Here is an 18,224-nt window from a genome sequence, read left to right as displayed (position 1 = left end):
TGCGCTCCACCCATCACCCGAGCTTTGGTGAGAATGGTGCTGAGGAGGAGGAGGAGTAATAATAAGAGGTGATGAAGGGCATCTACCCTCCCAAATAAAGCCAATGATGGAACCTAATTCCACAAAGAAGTCTTGTGTCAAGATATAACACGTCAACGCGTAATTGAAAAAGACAGCAACTGGATATTTTATCGAGGGAAGGGTATAATGGGTCAGTGGGCAGCACTTAAGCAAATGCTACCCCTAAGAGTTACTACAGAGCACCGTGACATAACTACCCAATCAATTTAAACAGGCACCGAGGTGAACAGCTGCCCGCGCAGCAATCCACAACAAACATGTAATGAGCTCAAGGTTGAACCAGGTCCCAGAGAAGAGAGCTATTGTTAACCCGTCTGCATTTTAAATGTGGCTGCGAAGTCCTGTGTTTTTCAGGGAAATCGCATTCATTTTTTTTTTCCCCTCAGCAAATTAAATCTTTATATTACTCAGACGTCCTTGAACCAAATATCCACTTTTACACCTAAATTACTCAGGAACGCAGTCTGAAATTCACAAGCACGGGACATTTAATCATGTGGCAACAAGGGGACCGACCGACCACCCGACCGCCAAATGAGATGCAAATGTTCCGAGGTAGAGAGTTCTCAGGAAACTTTTATAGGGTCGAGTCGACGGAGGCTCGTACAGCGGTGACCATAAGCAGTTACACAGAAGTCATATTATAAAGGATAAGAATCTTTCCATCACCCTCCTTATCCCAAACAGAGACACACAAGTCCACAAAGGGACCTGAATAAAGACACTGCTCTCCAGTTTTTACTCATAAGTTCATTTACTTCAATAGTTTTGATACCGGTTCAGTTTCTGACAGGTGGGTGGATGAATAAGCTTGAAAGATGATATTTAGGAATAATAAAAAGCCTTTTCTCCCTGTTTCCCTTCCTTAAGAACGGCTTCCTGACAGCCACCCTTCCATGGAGCCCATTTCTGATGAGGCTTGGGCCAACAGCAGATGGATCAGCTGAAGGTCCAGATGCATCTCTCAGCTCCTGTGTCAGGTCTTTGCTGGATGTTTTCCTCTTTCTTAAGGACATCACTTTCAGATCCTGTTCATCTGCTGTAGATAGTTCTTTAGGCCTGACACTTCTTCTTCTGTCCTCCACTTGTCCAGTTTCCTCAAATGTTTTAAGGACACACTGCACACCATGCTGAGATATGCCAAGTTTTCAGCTAACAGCTCTTTGGGAATCACCTTGTTGCTGCAGAAATCCTGTTTTCTGTCTGTCACACTGTGTTATCTTTGCTGTTTTTCACACATGCAGCTAAAGAAATGGGAACAAAGTGCCTAAAGATCCAGTTTAAAATGGCTTCTTTGCTAAGTTGTCGGTTCTGTGTGGACACAGCACTGGTTCATCCCTCGAGTTAGGAAACTTTTTTCTGCCTGAATGACTCATAGGTTAGAGTTAAGTGGCTTAAAGAAAAAAAAAAAACATTAATCTGAACTGAAAATGAGTGAAAAAGCAGAAAATGTCCAAAGAAAAACCTTCAGAAAGCCTGAAGAACTATTGATGAAGACCACTTTAAAGATTATTGTGACCTTTTTCTGTGAGATTTTAGCTAAAAAACAACCCTAGTTATTTGGTTTTGGTTCAAATACTAACTTTGTAAAGGTCAAGCTGTAATTGTAACTTCCTCAGGACCACACACACACACACACACACACACACACACGCTTGATGTCCTTGAATATCAGAGAATAATGAAAACATGATGCATGAGTGTACAGTGTTCGCTATCTCGTAAAAACAAGACCCCACAATGAATCACTCAGTTTATCAGGCTACAGCAAAATTGCCTGAATATTGGAAATTCATCACTTATTCCTCCGTGACCTCTGCATCTCCTTGACAACTGCTGGCTCATCTGAAGTCTCCCCCAGTCATCCGAACGCACCGTCACCGCTTCTCCTCCCGTCCTGATCTGCCGCTCGGACACAGCTTCCTGCTGCTGGGTGGAGTGGACTCCCACACCCCACGGATCGCAGCTCAGACTCTTCCACCCGCCGTGATAATCTCTATTAAACCATCTGCACCATCTTCTCCCCGCTGTGACGGCCCCGACCGGCAGCGCTGCTGCCATTTCACTACGGTGCGCACCTCCTTACTGCACAAAGCAAGGCTGCTTCAGTCCCTCACCTGGGATCATTAAAGCCATTCCAGTCATCTCAGTGAGCCTGGGAAACTATCAATCAACTATCAAATCAGGAATAGTACAGCACGTGAGTAAGATATCGCTTATCAACTCGAGTAAGATTATCTTTTATAGCGTATTGAAGCCTCTGCTGAGCTCTGTTACACAGCGAAACAGCCACAAATAACACCAGCTCACAGAAAAAAACCATCACAATGAGCTCAAATTAAAGCAAACCCTATTAATCAGGGTTATCTTTCATGCCCCGAGTGAATTATCCGCCTGTCAGCATAACCCTAACCCAATCCTGGAAAATCTGAGCTGGAAAAACTGCCAAATTCTAACAATTCTGATTTGGAAACGCTGTGAAATGGCTTTAAACCAGTTATTTTACAGACTTCACCACAGAACTGAGGCTAAATGGACACGTGCACTTGTGAAAAGGGTTATGTTGGCAGCAGGGAACAATCACCTGAGAGGAGCCACGTATCTCACCCACAGGCTCGCTTTTCTATCTTTGTGGTGATTTACCGTGAGCATAATGCAGCCGCTTACCCTAAAACCCAGTTCTGACTCTCAATGGCCCACCGTTCGGTCCCCACAATATATACTGGACCGAGAAGTAGATTCTCATTTTTGGACCTCATGAGTAAAGAACAAGTACACACACAAATGAATAATAATAAGAAAATTAACAAGAGTAAGAAGAAGAAGAAGAAAAAACAACAACACAAATGACGAGAATAAGAATAAGACGAAGACAAAGAACAACAACAAGAAGAGGAACAACAACGACAAGACAAATGAGAATAAGAATAAGACGAAGAAGAAAAAGAAAAAGAATAATAAGAACAACAAGACCAAGAAGAAAAACAACAAGACAAATGATGAGAAGAAGACGAAGACAAAGACAAAGAAGAAGAACAAGAAGAGGAACAACAACAACAACGACAAGACAAATGATGAGAAAAAGAAGAAGACAAAGAAGAACAAGAAGAAGAAGAAGAAGAAGAACAATCAGGATTTAAAGATGAATTCAGGCTAAAAGCAGTAAAGCTGCAGCAGCCAAAGCAAATAAAGAAAGCTGGCAAACAACTGTCTGAATGCATCTCTTCCATTAGTGAGGACAGCAGATTAGAATATTATTACGGTTGTGCATCTAATATACATCAGATTAATGTGTTGCGTCTTCCTGTGGCAGGTTAAACTCTGCAGGCACTAACAGATTTAAAACAGTTCACTAACACACATTCCTGAGTGTTTTTGCCTCAGAAGCATCAGCAGTAAACATGTAGGTGACAGATTAGAGGAAAGCAGTTTAATGAAGACAGACGGAAGAATGTGAAGGAGAATGAGAGAACGGGGACTTCTGTGTTCCAATGCTTTTATCAACCCGTCTTAAAGACACCTCACATAATGATGCTCATCAGGGGAAGCCAAGAGAGGCTCTCACTCAGGGAGACCTTTACAATCTCAACAGCAGGATCCTTATCTTCCACTTCCAAAGAGAACCGATTGGCCGGTGATTTTCAGTGTGTTTACCTCCAAATTCTAACTCTGGGCTCGTTCATAATGCGATCAACAAGTACACAGATTAACTATAGTTTTGCTTTTGGTATCAGATCCGACTTTGTTCCAGTTCCAGTTTAGCTGGTATCTGTTAAAGGGACAGTTCGCCTCTTTTGACATGAAGCTGTGTAACATCCCATATCAGCAACATCATTTCTGAACATCTTCTTACCCCCTGCTGCGTCCTGTGAGCAGAGTTCCAGCCTCGTTTTGGTGCTGATGAAGGTAGTCCGGCTAGTTTGCTGGGGTTTAAAAAATAAAGCGTTTTGCTTCTCAAAACAATATGCGTTCAACAGAGTAATACATTTGCATCACAAAATGGTTCTCCAGGAAAAAGTCAGACCTCACAATCGCTTGGCCCTATTTTCTCTCCCTTCGTATCACTGCCTGCTGTGCAGACCGAGCAGCAAACACCGTAACAGGCGCGGCTGTCGGCAGGCGGCAGCAGGCAGTGATACGAAGGGAGAGAAAATAGGGCCAAGAGATTGTGAGGTCTGACTTTTTCCTGGAGAATGATTTTGTGATGCAAATGTATTACTCTGTTGAACGCATATTGTTTTCAGAAGCAAAACGCTTTATTTTAGACCCTCCAGAAAAACGCGGGCATAAATCCTTGATTACGTGGGCTAAAATCCTGGATTTTGCGATTGAATACGCGGGTTTTTTTAATGATTTTATGCCGTGAAATTGCGAGAAGTTGCGGAAACTTGCGAATTATGCAAAGTTGCAAAATATGCTGCTACTGAATGAAAAAGAGTCATTTTAAAGAGCTCCTATGATAAACAAGCATACTGGAACCAAGTTACTTCACAGAAGGTTTTTTTATTTTAACAACTTGAGCAGTTTCACAATCAGTCGCAAGGGTTTTGGAGGTTGATGCCTCGGTGGACGTCAGCTGTCTGGCTTTGGCTTTCCTTTCCTTTCCGCAGCTGCAGAAAGTATTTTCAAATGTTTCGCGCTGGTAAAGTGGCACGCCACCGACGATTTTCTTTTATGCTCCAACACACAGTTGCACGGGGTGCAGAAGAGTTTCCCCCCGCTTTCGTGCAAGACATCGGGGTACTGGTTTGCCCGGTCTTTGCCAGTAATGTGCGTCGGTAGGTGAGATCGATTAGCTTTTTTCATTTTGTCTCTCGTTAATTTTCTCTTCACGCTACGGTGCCGTTTTCCTCGTGTGTGTCGATGGCAATGACGTCGCAAGCCGCGAGTCGCATATAAATTACATCACCAGTTAATTTTGTTCATTTAGACATTTTTTTTCTCTTCCTAACTTTATGCAGAAAAGTGCGGAGATTGTGAAATCAAGCGAATCCTGCATATTTTGCGCGGAAAATGTGATTATTGCGGTGAATATGCGGCTTTTTTGAAAAATATTGACCCCCGCATAATCAGCGGTATTTTGCTGATTTTGCAATAAAATCAGCGATCGCAAAATCGCGTTTTTCTGGAGGGCCTATTATTTTTTAAACCCCAGCCAACTAGCCGGACTACCTTCGTCAACACCAAAACGAGGCTGGAACTCTGCTCACAGGACGCAGCAGGGGGTAAGAAGATGTTCAGAAATGATGTTGCTGATATGGGATGTCATACAGCTTCATGTCAAAAGAGGTGATATCTAATGAAGAACCTGGCACTAAACAGTGTTAAAGAAGCTGAATAAAAAGCAGCACCATGTAGTCATGTTGGCACATCACTCCCGTTGGTTTTTCCTCTTATATAAGAACGCCTCGTGCTCCTAACAGTGTGTAACAGGCCTGAACGCTGCAGTAAAACGATGTCGAGGAGCCAAGGTCAGTGAAGCCACTGCTGGAATAAATCTTTATTAGTCATTTAATTAATCAATCAGAGCATGTATTGAGGGACGTGACAGGGTGGGTCGTTCTTAAACTTTAAGGGGACAGGCAGCAACTTTGTTACACTTTGCACTTCGAATTAACTTTATTTCAACCGGCTTAGTAGACAAAGTGTAATTGAAATATTTGCATGAATATGAGCAGCGAGCAGTGCAGTGTAGGCAGAAAGTGCTTTTTGAGCTGGTATGCTGCATTGATTTCCCATCACTTCGCACAAACTGGGAGAAGAATACACGAGACATTTAGGGAGGACCGACCAACGCTTGGCTAACTGTGCCAAGAAAAAAAAAAAAAAGAAGGTTACTGGAGGACGATCAAGGACAGGAGAGTTTAACCGAGGTCTCAGGAATCTGAACAGAAACCCAGAGAGACCCAAACTGTTTCATGGCTGCTTAATCTTTTCCAAATCGAAGCTGTGCAGAACTCCAGCAACAACCTCTGCTTCCCCCCCTCTGAGAGAAGGAAGACGCCCTCAGCAGTCCGACTCGGCCAATAATCAGTCTGCAGCAGAACGAATATCAGTCGATCGATTGTGTTCCGAGCTTTCAGAACTGCAAATGAGGGAAATATCTGTCAGGACACGTCAGCAGCTGATGATTCTGATCTCTGAAGTCGGAGCTAATTAAGTCAAACACCTGATGGAAAATTAACCGGGTGCTTTCAGGCCTTCCAACTATGGAGCAATTAGTCCGTCTCTTTGGGAGTTTAGCACAATATTAACAAGACTCTGAGGAGTAGAACCGAGCGTGACAACACCGGACAGGACGGAGATCACAAGCAAGAATCGAGCTAATTTCACTTCTGTGACACGGCAGAAATAACCTAAATCTCCCCGAAGGCTGGCTGTCATTTGTCCAGACTGACAATCAGTTAATGTGGGTGACATATGACGGAGGAATGAGCCAAAGGTGTGGTGCTAAAATGAAACGGATGCCTGAAAGGACACTAAATCAGAACATGCCTTCAGAGCCTTAAAAACTGACACGGACCGGTTTGGACAGGCGCTTTTTCCACCAGCATCAAGTGTTGTTCGCCATCCGATTCTGGGGAACCGGCTCCTTCTTTCTGTCGGTTTAAAATAGAGTTTTTGAAGAGCAAATGCGCACTGTAGCATCAATGCTATAGTGGTTTTATTTAACCCTCCTGTTGTCTTGCGGGTCAAAAGTGACCCACTACCATGTTTAGCTGTAGAAAAAATACCTTAAATTATCTTTTTCCAACTTGAAATTTGATGACTTTTCCTAAAGGGACGTTAGAAAAAGTCATACTTTATTTTTGTTCATGTTTCCAAAAGGGTTAAAAACTAACCGATGGAAGTTAATAACTCTGGATTGTAATGTGTCGGAGGGTCGAAAACGAACCGAACCAATCAACAATCGACATGTTCTTCTCATCCTTCCTCGTCGCTGTAGCGCTGCTGGTGATGAAGTCCAGTCATGAGCGCAGGGACAGCTGTTCTCATGCCTAAAAATATCCGCCAATCTGTTGTCCACTGACGAACAAAAGCACCCCGAGTGCAGCAGACGTTCCATCTGGGGGAAACCTGCCAAAACTGCTCAAGACACCCGCACATAAAAGCTGGGAACGTCACGTCCAGGCGGCTGGCCCGGCGCCAAGTACAGCTCTGGCTGCTCGACTGTTTTCAGCGGGAAGAAAGATTAATGTCAAGAGCTTAAAATCTATAAATCAAACCGGTTTGGTGATAGTAACAAAAGCGGCAACAAGTCTAACATTTTATTCTGTTGGAACTAGGGCTGGGCAACGATTAAAAGGTTTAATCTAATTAATCACATGATTTCCCAGATTAATCGCGATTAATCGCATTTGTACGCAAAATCCAAAAATTAATTCAATAGTAGTGTATAGCCAGGACAATTAGTTTTGGGTTGTTAATGTAAATATAGAATACATTTGAATAAAGAATGCATATTTGTCTGTTACCATGTTGATAAGAGTATTTTTTAAAAATCGGTGCATTTAGAACATACTAAAATATATATTTGTGATTAATCGCCAGTTAACTATCGATTAATCGTGATTTAATCTTTTGAATATTTGAATTGATTGAAGGCCATAATATATATGTATACATAATATATAATATATATATTAGGGCTGGGCAATGATTCAAAATTTTAATTAATCACGTGATTTCCCCGATTAATTGCGATTAATCGCATTTGTATGCAGAATCCAAAAATGAATCCAAAAGTAGCGTATAGCTTTTAGCATTTAGCTTTATTTTAAATGTGCTGCCATATGAATGAAAGTGCCATAACATTTGTTGTGCAAACACACTTTTAACATCAGCATCTTTCTGTAGTTTTTATGTAGAAGCCTCGCTCCACTGTCTGTTTCCTTGAATGACTTGCTGCTATCAGTTGTGTGTTTTGCCTTTAAGTGATATTTTAGACTGGAACTACTACGCTGAGAAGACAATTCAACTTGGCTGCAAATGCAGGAGGTTTTTTTTTCTTAATTTATTTTGAAATACGTGCTTTTATGATGAAACAAGTAAAACAGGAAGTAGCACCGGTTAGCTCCGTTAGCTTCACACCTGTAGCGGTGATGTTAGCTGCTAGTTTATTTTTATTTTATTCCTCCATGCTTCGTGGTGTTTGCTGTAACTGTGTGAATGTGATGCATTCAACAGACTCTTACAATAATAAAACCTGCGTTAATGCGCCATAAAATATTTATCGGCGTTAAATAATTAACAAGTTAACGCGATAATAACGAGTTAACTCGCCCAGCCCTAGTTAGAACGAATGCAAAATGACTTTTAAAAAAAAGGACTAAAACAATAACTTCTACTGGATGTTTAAAATGCAAAAGCATTACAAATTAATCAATAAAAGAAATCTGGTGGTAGGACAGGAGTCCATCCAGGCCCCTGAGGTAGTCGACAGGTTTCTGCAGACTTCACCAGACACAACTCCCTCTGTCTGAGCCCCCCCCCGCCGTCTCTTTGCCTCCCACAGCATCAATCGCCCACACAGGGATTAAAGCGCTCTAAAGCGGCGCCATAATCAGGCTCCTCTCTGATCCGTCATCATCTTCTAAACTCTGAAAATGTTACGGCTGCAGCGGCGCCGCTTGCACCGACTCAATGACACAACCAAGCAATCGCCTCCTCGCAGGAGAAGGAACAATGAGGACGTGGTGAACAAGAAGATTCAGTCAAGCTTCATTATGAGCAGCCTTTAGTACGAGCATTTTAATGGCTTCACGTCTCGGGACGTTCTTTGTTCCAAAAGCAGTCAGAAACGTAACAAACTTTTTAAGGTACAGTATAAATCCTGGAGTACTTCTGTACACTTATGGTACATTAGTTTCCCCAAATTCTTGAGTCAAATAGGAAGGTTGTGTCCAAATATCTCTAATTTGGTCTGATCGTGAAGCGAAAACCTTATTTTTATTTATGTTATTTATTTTTTCTACACACTTTAGCTCATTAAAGCGACACCAGAGAAGTTTGTGAACCTTAAAACTGTGAGTTTTGAAGTACACCGACTATTGTTCTGCACGTTCTCGAGCCTGAAAATGTCCCGGAGCACCTGGGGGCTGAGATAAGAGTGCACGACTTTGGTTTCCAGCCCTGCGCCACATCGTTTTGCTTCACAGAAGCTCGACACTAAACTACTAATTCATGTGTATGGCTGTTCGTGTGCAGGGCTCAGGTTTAGATTTGTTGTTATTCCAGTGGTGTTACAGCCCACATCTGTATGGGCAGCCAAAGTTTATATAAAAGTTTTACACTTCCAGACGAGATTGGCCCATTTCTCAGAGCACACAGCTTTATTTTAACAGGTTAAAGCTCAGTTTGGTAGAAACAATCTCTTATTTTTCTGCCTTATTAACTGAAACCAAAGCTGTGGCCTGACAGTAATACAAGACAGACAATTTAAAAAAGTAAAACAGTAATAAATCTAAGAGACAATCTGTGGAATCCAGGTCATGTTCCTCTGATTACTTAAAGGCCACGAATCAGAGCTGGGAGGAGGCTCTAATTGCCATCAATCTCTGGCTTTCTTTGGGTTTTTAACAGTGTTAGCTTCACGTTTTTAGCTGCAGCTTTACTGGCTAATTTCACCTCACTGTAGATTAAAGCTTTGAAACATTCGTGTCGTTTGACGGTGTTTGTGGCAGTTTTACTGGAAATCCATCTCCTACTAATTCATAAATCACTCCGTGGAGTCGCTGAGGTGAGGAGGGAATCAGAAGGTGAAGATTTGTCTTCTAAAAGCTAAAAGGTCAGATTAATATATCATCAAAGTTTATCTTTCAAGCAAGCAATTTTGAGCATGGCTACCCTGGATGACTCATCCCAAACTCCAAATCTTTGGGGGGACCTGAGTGAAAAGGGTCAGTCGCAGAAAAGCTCTCGGGGTTCAACGCTACAGAAGAAGGGCACCTTGATGCCTCGCAGCTCCGTTACACCGAGCATAGAAAAGGAGACTCGGTTGGTGCTGGCTGGAGCAGGTTTTGACAGTTCCCTCCACAGAGTAGAGAACTGAAAATGATGAAAGCTTTTCAATTATTAAGACGAATCATTCTGGTTTGGGCGGTGTCTTTAGGCCAGAGGCCTGACTGTTGAAAGCACAAAGAATGAGAGAGGAAAACGGTCCAGCCTCTGTACGGCGTGCTAACAGGTCCGTTCTGAATGGTTATCACTCAGTTCGGTGCATTTTTATTCACTTAAGCAAAAGGTCAACCAAGACGAATGATGGGTGAAAATATGAAACTCTATCAAAAGGCAAAAGTCAAATGGATCAAAGGTTAAAATTAGAGGATATCTTTGGATTAAGTCTGAGCACAAAACAATATGACAAACCCAACATCAGCTCAGGAAACTGGTACAGAAACTGTATTTCTACAGTAAACACTTCATGGAGCACCGTGAGAGGCATGACTGCTGGTGCCCAAACTGGAAAATTAGTGTGAACAAACTGGCCGGAGATTACAAATCAGCATTTTTTAAATTTGACTCACACGTTCGGAGGCTTATCCCAAAGGAGTTAAAAGGGGAGAAAATTTAATTTATTACCATTTTTTTGTGCTAATTCTATTAAGTACAGGCAAGGACAGGGAGGATGGAGCGAAAAAGGAGGGGACGCTCAGAAATGACTCCGGAGAAGATCAGCGCATCTGTCACTGTCGCTGTTCAAAGTTAAAGCTCAAGAGGAAACCAGAGTTTGGCTCATTTTATGACCTCAAGGACACCAAATTATACTGTGAGCTGCACACATTTTTACTCTGAGCAAAGGAGGAGGTGGTTAAAGACGAGGCGAGGCTTTGCACATTACACCGTCTTCTGTTCGGGGGACCTTTCTTTATCAAACCAACACAGGAAAGTCTCTGTTTGTCTTTTAACTAGTTTAACGAGGGAGTCTGAATAGTACAGACAGTTGTTTAGAGAGAGTATACTAACCAGTTAACAGCTTGTTTCATGCGTTTCTACATCGCTTTTTTTATCTAAAGTGACTTAGAAATGAGAATACGACATTACAGCTAACATCAAAGCTAACAATAAGCTACATAAGCTAATGGATTGTCTTCAGCGTGGTGTAGGCACTGTTGAACGACAATCCTTTGACGACCAGAGTGACCGAGTCTTTGTAGTAAGCCTTTGCGAGAGCATTCAAGTAGCTGGGAGCCGTTCCATTAAGGACTCTGTAGGCTAACATCAGTGACTTGAATTTGATGCGGGCGGCTAAGGGAAGCCAGTGGAGCTCAATGATGAGGTAGTAACCAGTTACATTTACTTGAGTAAGTTTTTGAAAAAAATTATACTTCTAGGAGTAGTTTTAAATCTCTATACTTTTTACTTTTACTTGAGTAGATTTGTGAATAAGAAACTGTCCTCTTACTCCGCTACATTAGGCTACAATGAGCTGGTTACTTTTTACTCAATCTCAGCGGCGGGACGGGTTAGCTTTAGCATTAGCAGTCGTAGCAAACAAACAAAGAAACAGATGAAAAATGTCAGAACCAACGGTGGGAAATGAAGACGCAGACGAGGCCTCATACTGAAAGCATGTTTACCTTACAAAGAGTGAGAAACAGCAGCTACATTATGTGTCTTCTGTGTCAACCAAAACAAACGCACATTTCAGCAGAAACTCAACATCTAACTTGAGGAAACATGTAGCGCTAAGTTTCCTAAACTCGTTTTTCCCCCCATGGATAGGTGAATGTTTGTTTTTTAGGTTACATATGGGTTACATATGTTTTAAACATTTCCTAAGTGTCTTATTTTTTATTGAAGTTCTTAAATTTACCTGGATTATTCTAATTTAAGCTATTTTTTTAATTAATTCATTTTAATTTATTTTATCAATTGGATGAACTCTAATTGGCCTAAAGATGATTATTTAGTATTTTTGTCTGTCTGATTGAATGCTTGTGTTAACAAATAAATCAGACGTTACTCAACAGTTACTCAGTACTTGAGTAGTTTTTCACCAACAACTTTTATACTCTTACTCAAGTAATTATTTGGATGACTACTTTTTACTTTTACTTGAGTCATATTATTCTGAGGTAACAGTACTTTTACTTTAGTACAATTTTTGGCTGCTCTACCCACCTCTGACCACCACGTTCTGGACCATCTGCATCGGTTCCACAGCACAGGCTGGGAGACCAGTTAGGAGGGCGTTGCAGTGGTGAAGATGACCACGGCCTGCACCAGGAGCTGGGTGGCGTGTTGGGTTAGGTACAGCCTGATCTTTCTTATGTTTAGCAACGTGAAGCGGCACGATCGAGCCACGGAGGCAACGTGATCTTTAAAGGTCAGCTGGTCATCAATCGTGACACCCAAGTTTCTGGCTACCTTTGACGGATTCATTTTGGATTCAGTCTTTGGCCAACTTTCAGAATTAACACCAATCAGCCTCAGCTGTTTGGGATATTAACTTCTGAGGTGGCAGTTTGGTCACACTTTGACTGTGTTTTTAACTACAGTCGAGGGCTAAATTCCACTTCCTGGCTTGAGAGTGCACTGGAAAAAAATCAAAGTCTTACCAAGTATATTTGTCTCATTTCTAGTCAAAATATCTGATTACACTTAATATAAGACACAACTGCCTAACAAGCACCATTTCAGCCAGATATAGGGACTTGTTGGAAGACAATACATCTGGAATATCTTGTTAAGTGAAAAAGTCTTGAAAACAAATTATTTTGAGACACATATCATATGAAACAATTTTTTTTTTTTTACATTTGAAGAGGTTTTTAAGCTAATTTCAAGATCACTTTTATCTCAAAAGTCCCAAATATCACATCTTATTTCAAGAAATCTGGACAAGCCGATTTTCACTAGTTCCATTGGCTGATTTATTTGCTTATTTCAAGCAAAAACGTCTTTTATGTGTTGTTTTTCTTACTTATTTTTGGAGGGGCATTTTTTCCAGTGTAGATTTGATTTGTAGCTCATAACAGCAGGGCAACAAAGGAGATCAGCACTTACCAGAAACACCCTGTACGCATCTTTCCTTGTGACGGAGCCCCAGCAGGGGTCTGTGTCGTTGTACTTCACACTTCCAGCACTGCAGGAGTGGTTTCCACTAAAGGAAAACAAGCACAATGTAATGTTAAACCCCATCCGCGTCAGATGGAAATCACCAAAGCTCCGTGTTTTAAGAAGCTTCTGTGCAAAAAGAAAAGACAACAGACCAAACTCTGACCACACTGGTGGGAAACCTACAGTTTGTGTCAGCGGGCGAAACAAACAGGTTGGACGCCACGGTTAAATTTCACACATTTTCTTGCTGGAAGGTTTGTAATGTGTCGGGACCACGGTGGACAGGAGCTTAATGCGATACGACAGCCGCAGTGTGCCGAGCCTCCGGACAGGATCAGCGAGGCAGCTTTGTCATAACAACAATTAGAAGAAGACAGAGTTTACTCTGTAGCTTCAAAATCTTCAAACATTTAAGTGATGCAGAATATGACAGAATCTCAAAGGAGAATTAAACAAGGAATCGGCCACAGAACGACCAAGTCAGCTCTCTCTGGGTAAAAAATGTTTATGAAATGCTCAATCAGGCCAGACTTTCTGCAACTGAGCATCGTTTTTCATTTGCTCTGAGCTCAACTTTGAGTTGGGGACAAAAATATGAGCAAATATCTGATTGATCTGATCATAAAGTGCATTTTCACAACCAAAAACAGAGCTTTTGAGTTAAAATGGGACAATGCCAGGCTCTGAGTAACTGTTTTAAGCACAAAATCAAAGAAAAAAGCGTCTTTTTTTTCAGTTATCTGAGAGGAAATAACAGCAGAGAAAATTATGCTAGTGAGAACAACTTTGGAAATCCTGAGTTTAACATTCAAACAGCAGCAAAGAGAACAAAGCTTTACACGCCTCCCACATGGGAAGTGACACCTGCCAGCATCTCATTCCTTTTTAATCAAACTGTACAGGCAGAGGGATGCTCGACGTTTTCTTATTTGAACTGATAATCTAACCGATGATACCGTGTTCATCCTGGGAGGAAAGTTGGGGGGAAATCTAATCTTGGCAGTGGTGGAGCACCCCCCACCCAGCTGTATAATATACATATTAATGAACAGCTAAAGCTTGGGAGGTGACTGGATATCTGACAGGTTTTTTTCTTAAAAACTTTGTGCCACTGTGGGCTCTGGTAATGTCAAAGTCACGACTATCCCACACATCTACTCGCCGGCCACTTTATCAGGTACAGCTGTTCAATTATCTGTTAACACAAACAGCTGACCGGCTCGGGTGCCGCTCCTGTCAGCTAACAACAGGAAACTAAGACTACAGTTCACACAGGCTCACCAGAACTGGACAAAAGAAGGAAAAACGCTGCCTGGACTGACTGGATTTCAGTCGCAGTCGAATTAGTGTCGGAAAGGAGCGAAAATTAAAGGGATAGTTCGGGATATTTGACATGAATCTGTATGGCATCACCATAACCAGTGTCGTGCATTCAAACTGACTTACCCCCGACAGTGTCCTGTGAGCCGAGTTCTTGTCCAGTGTTGGTCAAGGCGAAAGTAGCCCGGCTTGTTTGCTGGGGTCAAGAAATTAGCGCGTTTTTCTTCCCAAAACAGTACGTGTGCTAAAGAGTGATTTATTTCATCACAAAAACCGAAGCCGGCAAAAGTCACTCCTCGTTATCACTTGGGCCCTATACTGTCTCTCATTGTGTATCAGTGCGCACGGCATTCTGACCGCGAGCTGTGCGCACGAGTCGATTCACTTTGTTTACTGCTCGGGAAGATGTCTGACTACGAGAGCGACGAGGAACATATTGACTTCCGTTCAGAGCCAAGGGGGTATCTTTATGAACCCGTTTATACTGAGGAGGAAGTTCGCCAAATGGACTTAGATCGGGCAGAAAGAGAGAGGGTGGACAGAGAAGTGATGGAAACAGAAGCTGGAGCCACTGCTGGAGCTGCGATACCCAGGCTGGCCGACAAATCCTGGTGCACTTGTTTGAAGTGCGAAGTAATGCAGACAGAGGTGGAATGTTACTGCTGCCACGAGTGGGATTTAGTTATGCCCCAGATACAAAACCTTTCCATAGATGAGGATGTCGGCGGCCGTGGGACAGCTGCTGCCTGCATCACAAATAACGGTGACTTCCCTGCACTCCTGAATGCAGGCGTCTTGAGAACTTTTTTCCATGTTCCCAAGATCAACTGGAAGAGGCGTCCCAGACCAGCTGGACCCGATGGCCAGTTGTCTGCAGAGTAAGACAGTGTTGAGCACTGCCAAAGAACAGAAAGACTCGTGCGCACAGCTCGCGGTCAGAATGACGTGCGCACTGATACATAATGACAGACAGTATAGGGCCCAAGTGATAACGAGGAGTGACTTTTGCCGGCTTTGGTTTTTGTGATGAAATAAATCACTCTTTAGCACACGTACTGTTTTGGGAAGAAAAACGCGCTAATTTCTTGACCCCAGCAAACAAGCCGGACTACTTTCGCCTTGACCAACACTGGACAAGAACTCGGCTCACAGGACACTGTCGGGGGTAAGTCAGTTTGAATGCACGACACTGGTTATGGTGATGCCATACAGATTCATGTCAAATATCCCGAACTATCCCTTTAACGGGTCTATAGGCTACAGATATAAATTTATCTATATATGTGTCTGTGTACGTATATATTTACAATTGATTCATTTTAACAGCCCTTGTGTACATACAGATATAGATGTATCCATCCCTTTATGAGCACAGTGCACCATCTTCTGATGCTGCTTCCAGCAGGATAATGCACCATGTCACAGAGCTCAAATCATCTCAGGGGCCGTTTACACGGAAACGAAAACGGGTTAAAAACGCAAAACCTTTTTGCGGATGCACTATATCGTTTAGATGGAAACGGCGTTTTGGGGGCATGAAAACGCAAAAAAGTGAAACCGCCCTCCAAAGTGGAATTCTTGAAAACCCTCCACTGTCGCGCCGCCGTGTAAAGGATAAAAAACGCAAAACTGCGTTTCTCCTCACATAGAAATGACGTGACGAGCATAATAAAGCGCCAGGAAACCGTGGGAAACACATCAGTAGGCTATCAACATGTCCGTCCCTGCGGACTTTCAACTCGCCTTAGGCGCGGTAACTGACGTTCAAGAGTCATTTCATCAGATAACAGCAATGATGAGCGAGAGTAGGAAAGAACAGACCAAAAATATGAACTACGTTCTCGAAGTTCTTGAAGCTCATAGAGAGAGCAGGCGACCTAGCCATCTGTGGGTGAGACCTGGGAGGACTTCTCAGTGGTGGGAGCCATCTGGCGTGTTTACTGCATCGATAAATATGAACACACACTTTTGCGTTTCCGTATGCACGCAGATTTTCACCCTAAAACGCTCGTCTAAATGCAGATTTAAAAGTGAAACCAAAACGCCACTTTTGCGTTTTGGTTTCAGATCGTTTCCGTGTAAAGGTAGCCTCAAACTGGTTTCTTGAACATGAACAATGAGTTCCCTGCACTCCAACGGCCTCCACAGTCACCAGATCTCAGTCCAACGGAGCAGCTTTGGGATGCGGTGGAACGGGAGATTCTCATCACAGATGTGCAGCCGACACATCTGCAGCAGCTGCCTGATGCCTCTGAGGAATGTGTCCAACACCTTGTTGAAACTATGAAGAAGTAAGGCAGTTCTGAAGGCAAAAGGAGGTCCGACCTTTTATTAGCGAGCTGTCCCTGATAAAGTGGCAAAAAAAATGGCCACATCTGCCTGGTTCCAGTCCTTAAAACCAGTCCACTCCATAGAGCTGAAACTCTGGAAACAGACTGTAATGGGTTTGAAACTTCTGTCTGATGTGAAGCTGAGTTGGACCTCCAGCTGTTGAGCCCTAACAGTCCCACATTTCTGTCTGCTGTATTCATCTGTTTTATTACAGCTAAATGGTGCCGATTCTGTTCGTTTACCAGCCACATGCACTAATAATCCGTCAATGCAGATTATCTCAAAATGCCATTTTACAGGCTGGCCAATTAAGTGATCAATAACTGCTGCCAACACACATTTAACAGAGACAGTCACATTTGTCTTACTTGTATTGATTGTAAAATATTTAAATCAGATAAAGACAGCAAATACTGCATTATAGTTTCCTCAAAACTTTTTTAAATTGCCTGAAAACTCTGAAATAATCTCACCAAAACAACACCAAAGGGGGTAAAGAACGCTTCATTCTGGGGGGGATAAGTCCAAAACTAAATAAAACACTTTATTTTCAGCCAGTCTGGTAAACAAACTCGCAATAAAAATCTGTCTGGAAGCGGAAATCAACATGACTAAGATGCCAGAAGCCGCAGCGAGAGGTGAGCAGGCCTGGAGGTCTCTGTCAACAAAGCTTTATTGTCTTAATCTCGAGTTCAGTAGGTCACAAAAGGATATGTGAGGACGGAGGAGCCAGTAAAAAATGTGTACACGACCCAAAACAGTCGGGACGCTGTGCAAGAAAAAGAGAAACTTTTCTCACAAGCAGAGCGCAGACATCAAATTTCATGAAAAATATCAGCTCATTTAGAATCTGATGGCAACAACATGCGTCATTAAAGTTTCCCACTCTGTAGTCTCTCGATTCTATGAATCTTTTCATGATGTCACGTTCTGAAAATAATGGAATAATCCAAGTTTTCCCACTTTTTACTAGCCTGGAAAACCAGCGCCAACTGCTGGACGGCAAAATGTTTTGCCTGCGGTTGGGTCTGGCCTCGAACCACTTTTCATTTTGAAAATACTGCCCTGAATCTGGCAGATGGCAACTAAACCAATCACAACGCAGAGATGTGTTTTGAATCAACGCGGGCGGGGCAGAGGGTTCTGGTGCGGGGTTTTGAGGGAGTGACGACAGAGCAGTGCGACGTTGGGCAGTGGAAGCGAACATAGACATCATATAGAACACTAGACTGAGCATTGGCTGCTGAGACGCGAGAAAAACGGCCGCCATCTTGGAGTGGTGAACGTCAAGCTCACGATAACGTTTGTCATTGAATTTGCAACTAGAGACTTGTCAAGATGCCTGGCTGGTGTTCAGCATACAACTGCTCAAACGAGCGAACCAAGGAAAACAGAAGTCGTGGGATTACTTTTCACAAGTAAGATTTAAC

At 42.6% G+C, this 18,224-nt stretch overlaps 1 protein-coding gene across 2 annotated transcripts in view; it reads right to left on the bottom strand.

Annotated features, from left to right (window-relative positions):
- Positions 1-18,224, bottom strand: part of tmem104 (transmembrane protein 104) — a 95,917-nt gene that overhangs the window by 44,500 nt on the left and 33,193 nt on the right. For both annotated transcript variants that reach the window (XM_075453845.1, XM_075453844.1), the window contains one exon: positions 13,090-13,186. In XM_075453845.1, the coding sequence (XP_075309960.1) occupies positions 13,090-13,186 (97 nt within the window). The remainder of the gene's footprint in view (positions 1-13,089; positions 13,187-18,224) is intronic.

The sequence above is a fragment of the Odontesthes bonariensis genome, chromosome 21, assembly GCF_027942865.1.
Source record: "Odontesthes bonariensis isolate fOdoBon6 chromosome 21, fOdoBon6.hap1, whole genome shotgun sequence".
Taxonomy (NCBI): domain Eukaryota; kingdom Metazoa; phylum Chordata; class Actinopteri; order Atheriniformes; family Atherinopsidae; genus Odontesthes; species Odontesthes bonariensis.
Note: the sequence above shows the minus strand (reverse complement) of the source record. Positions and strands in the feature narration are given on the sequence as shown.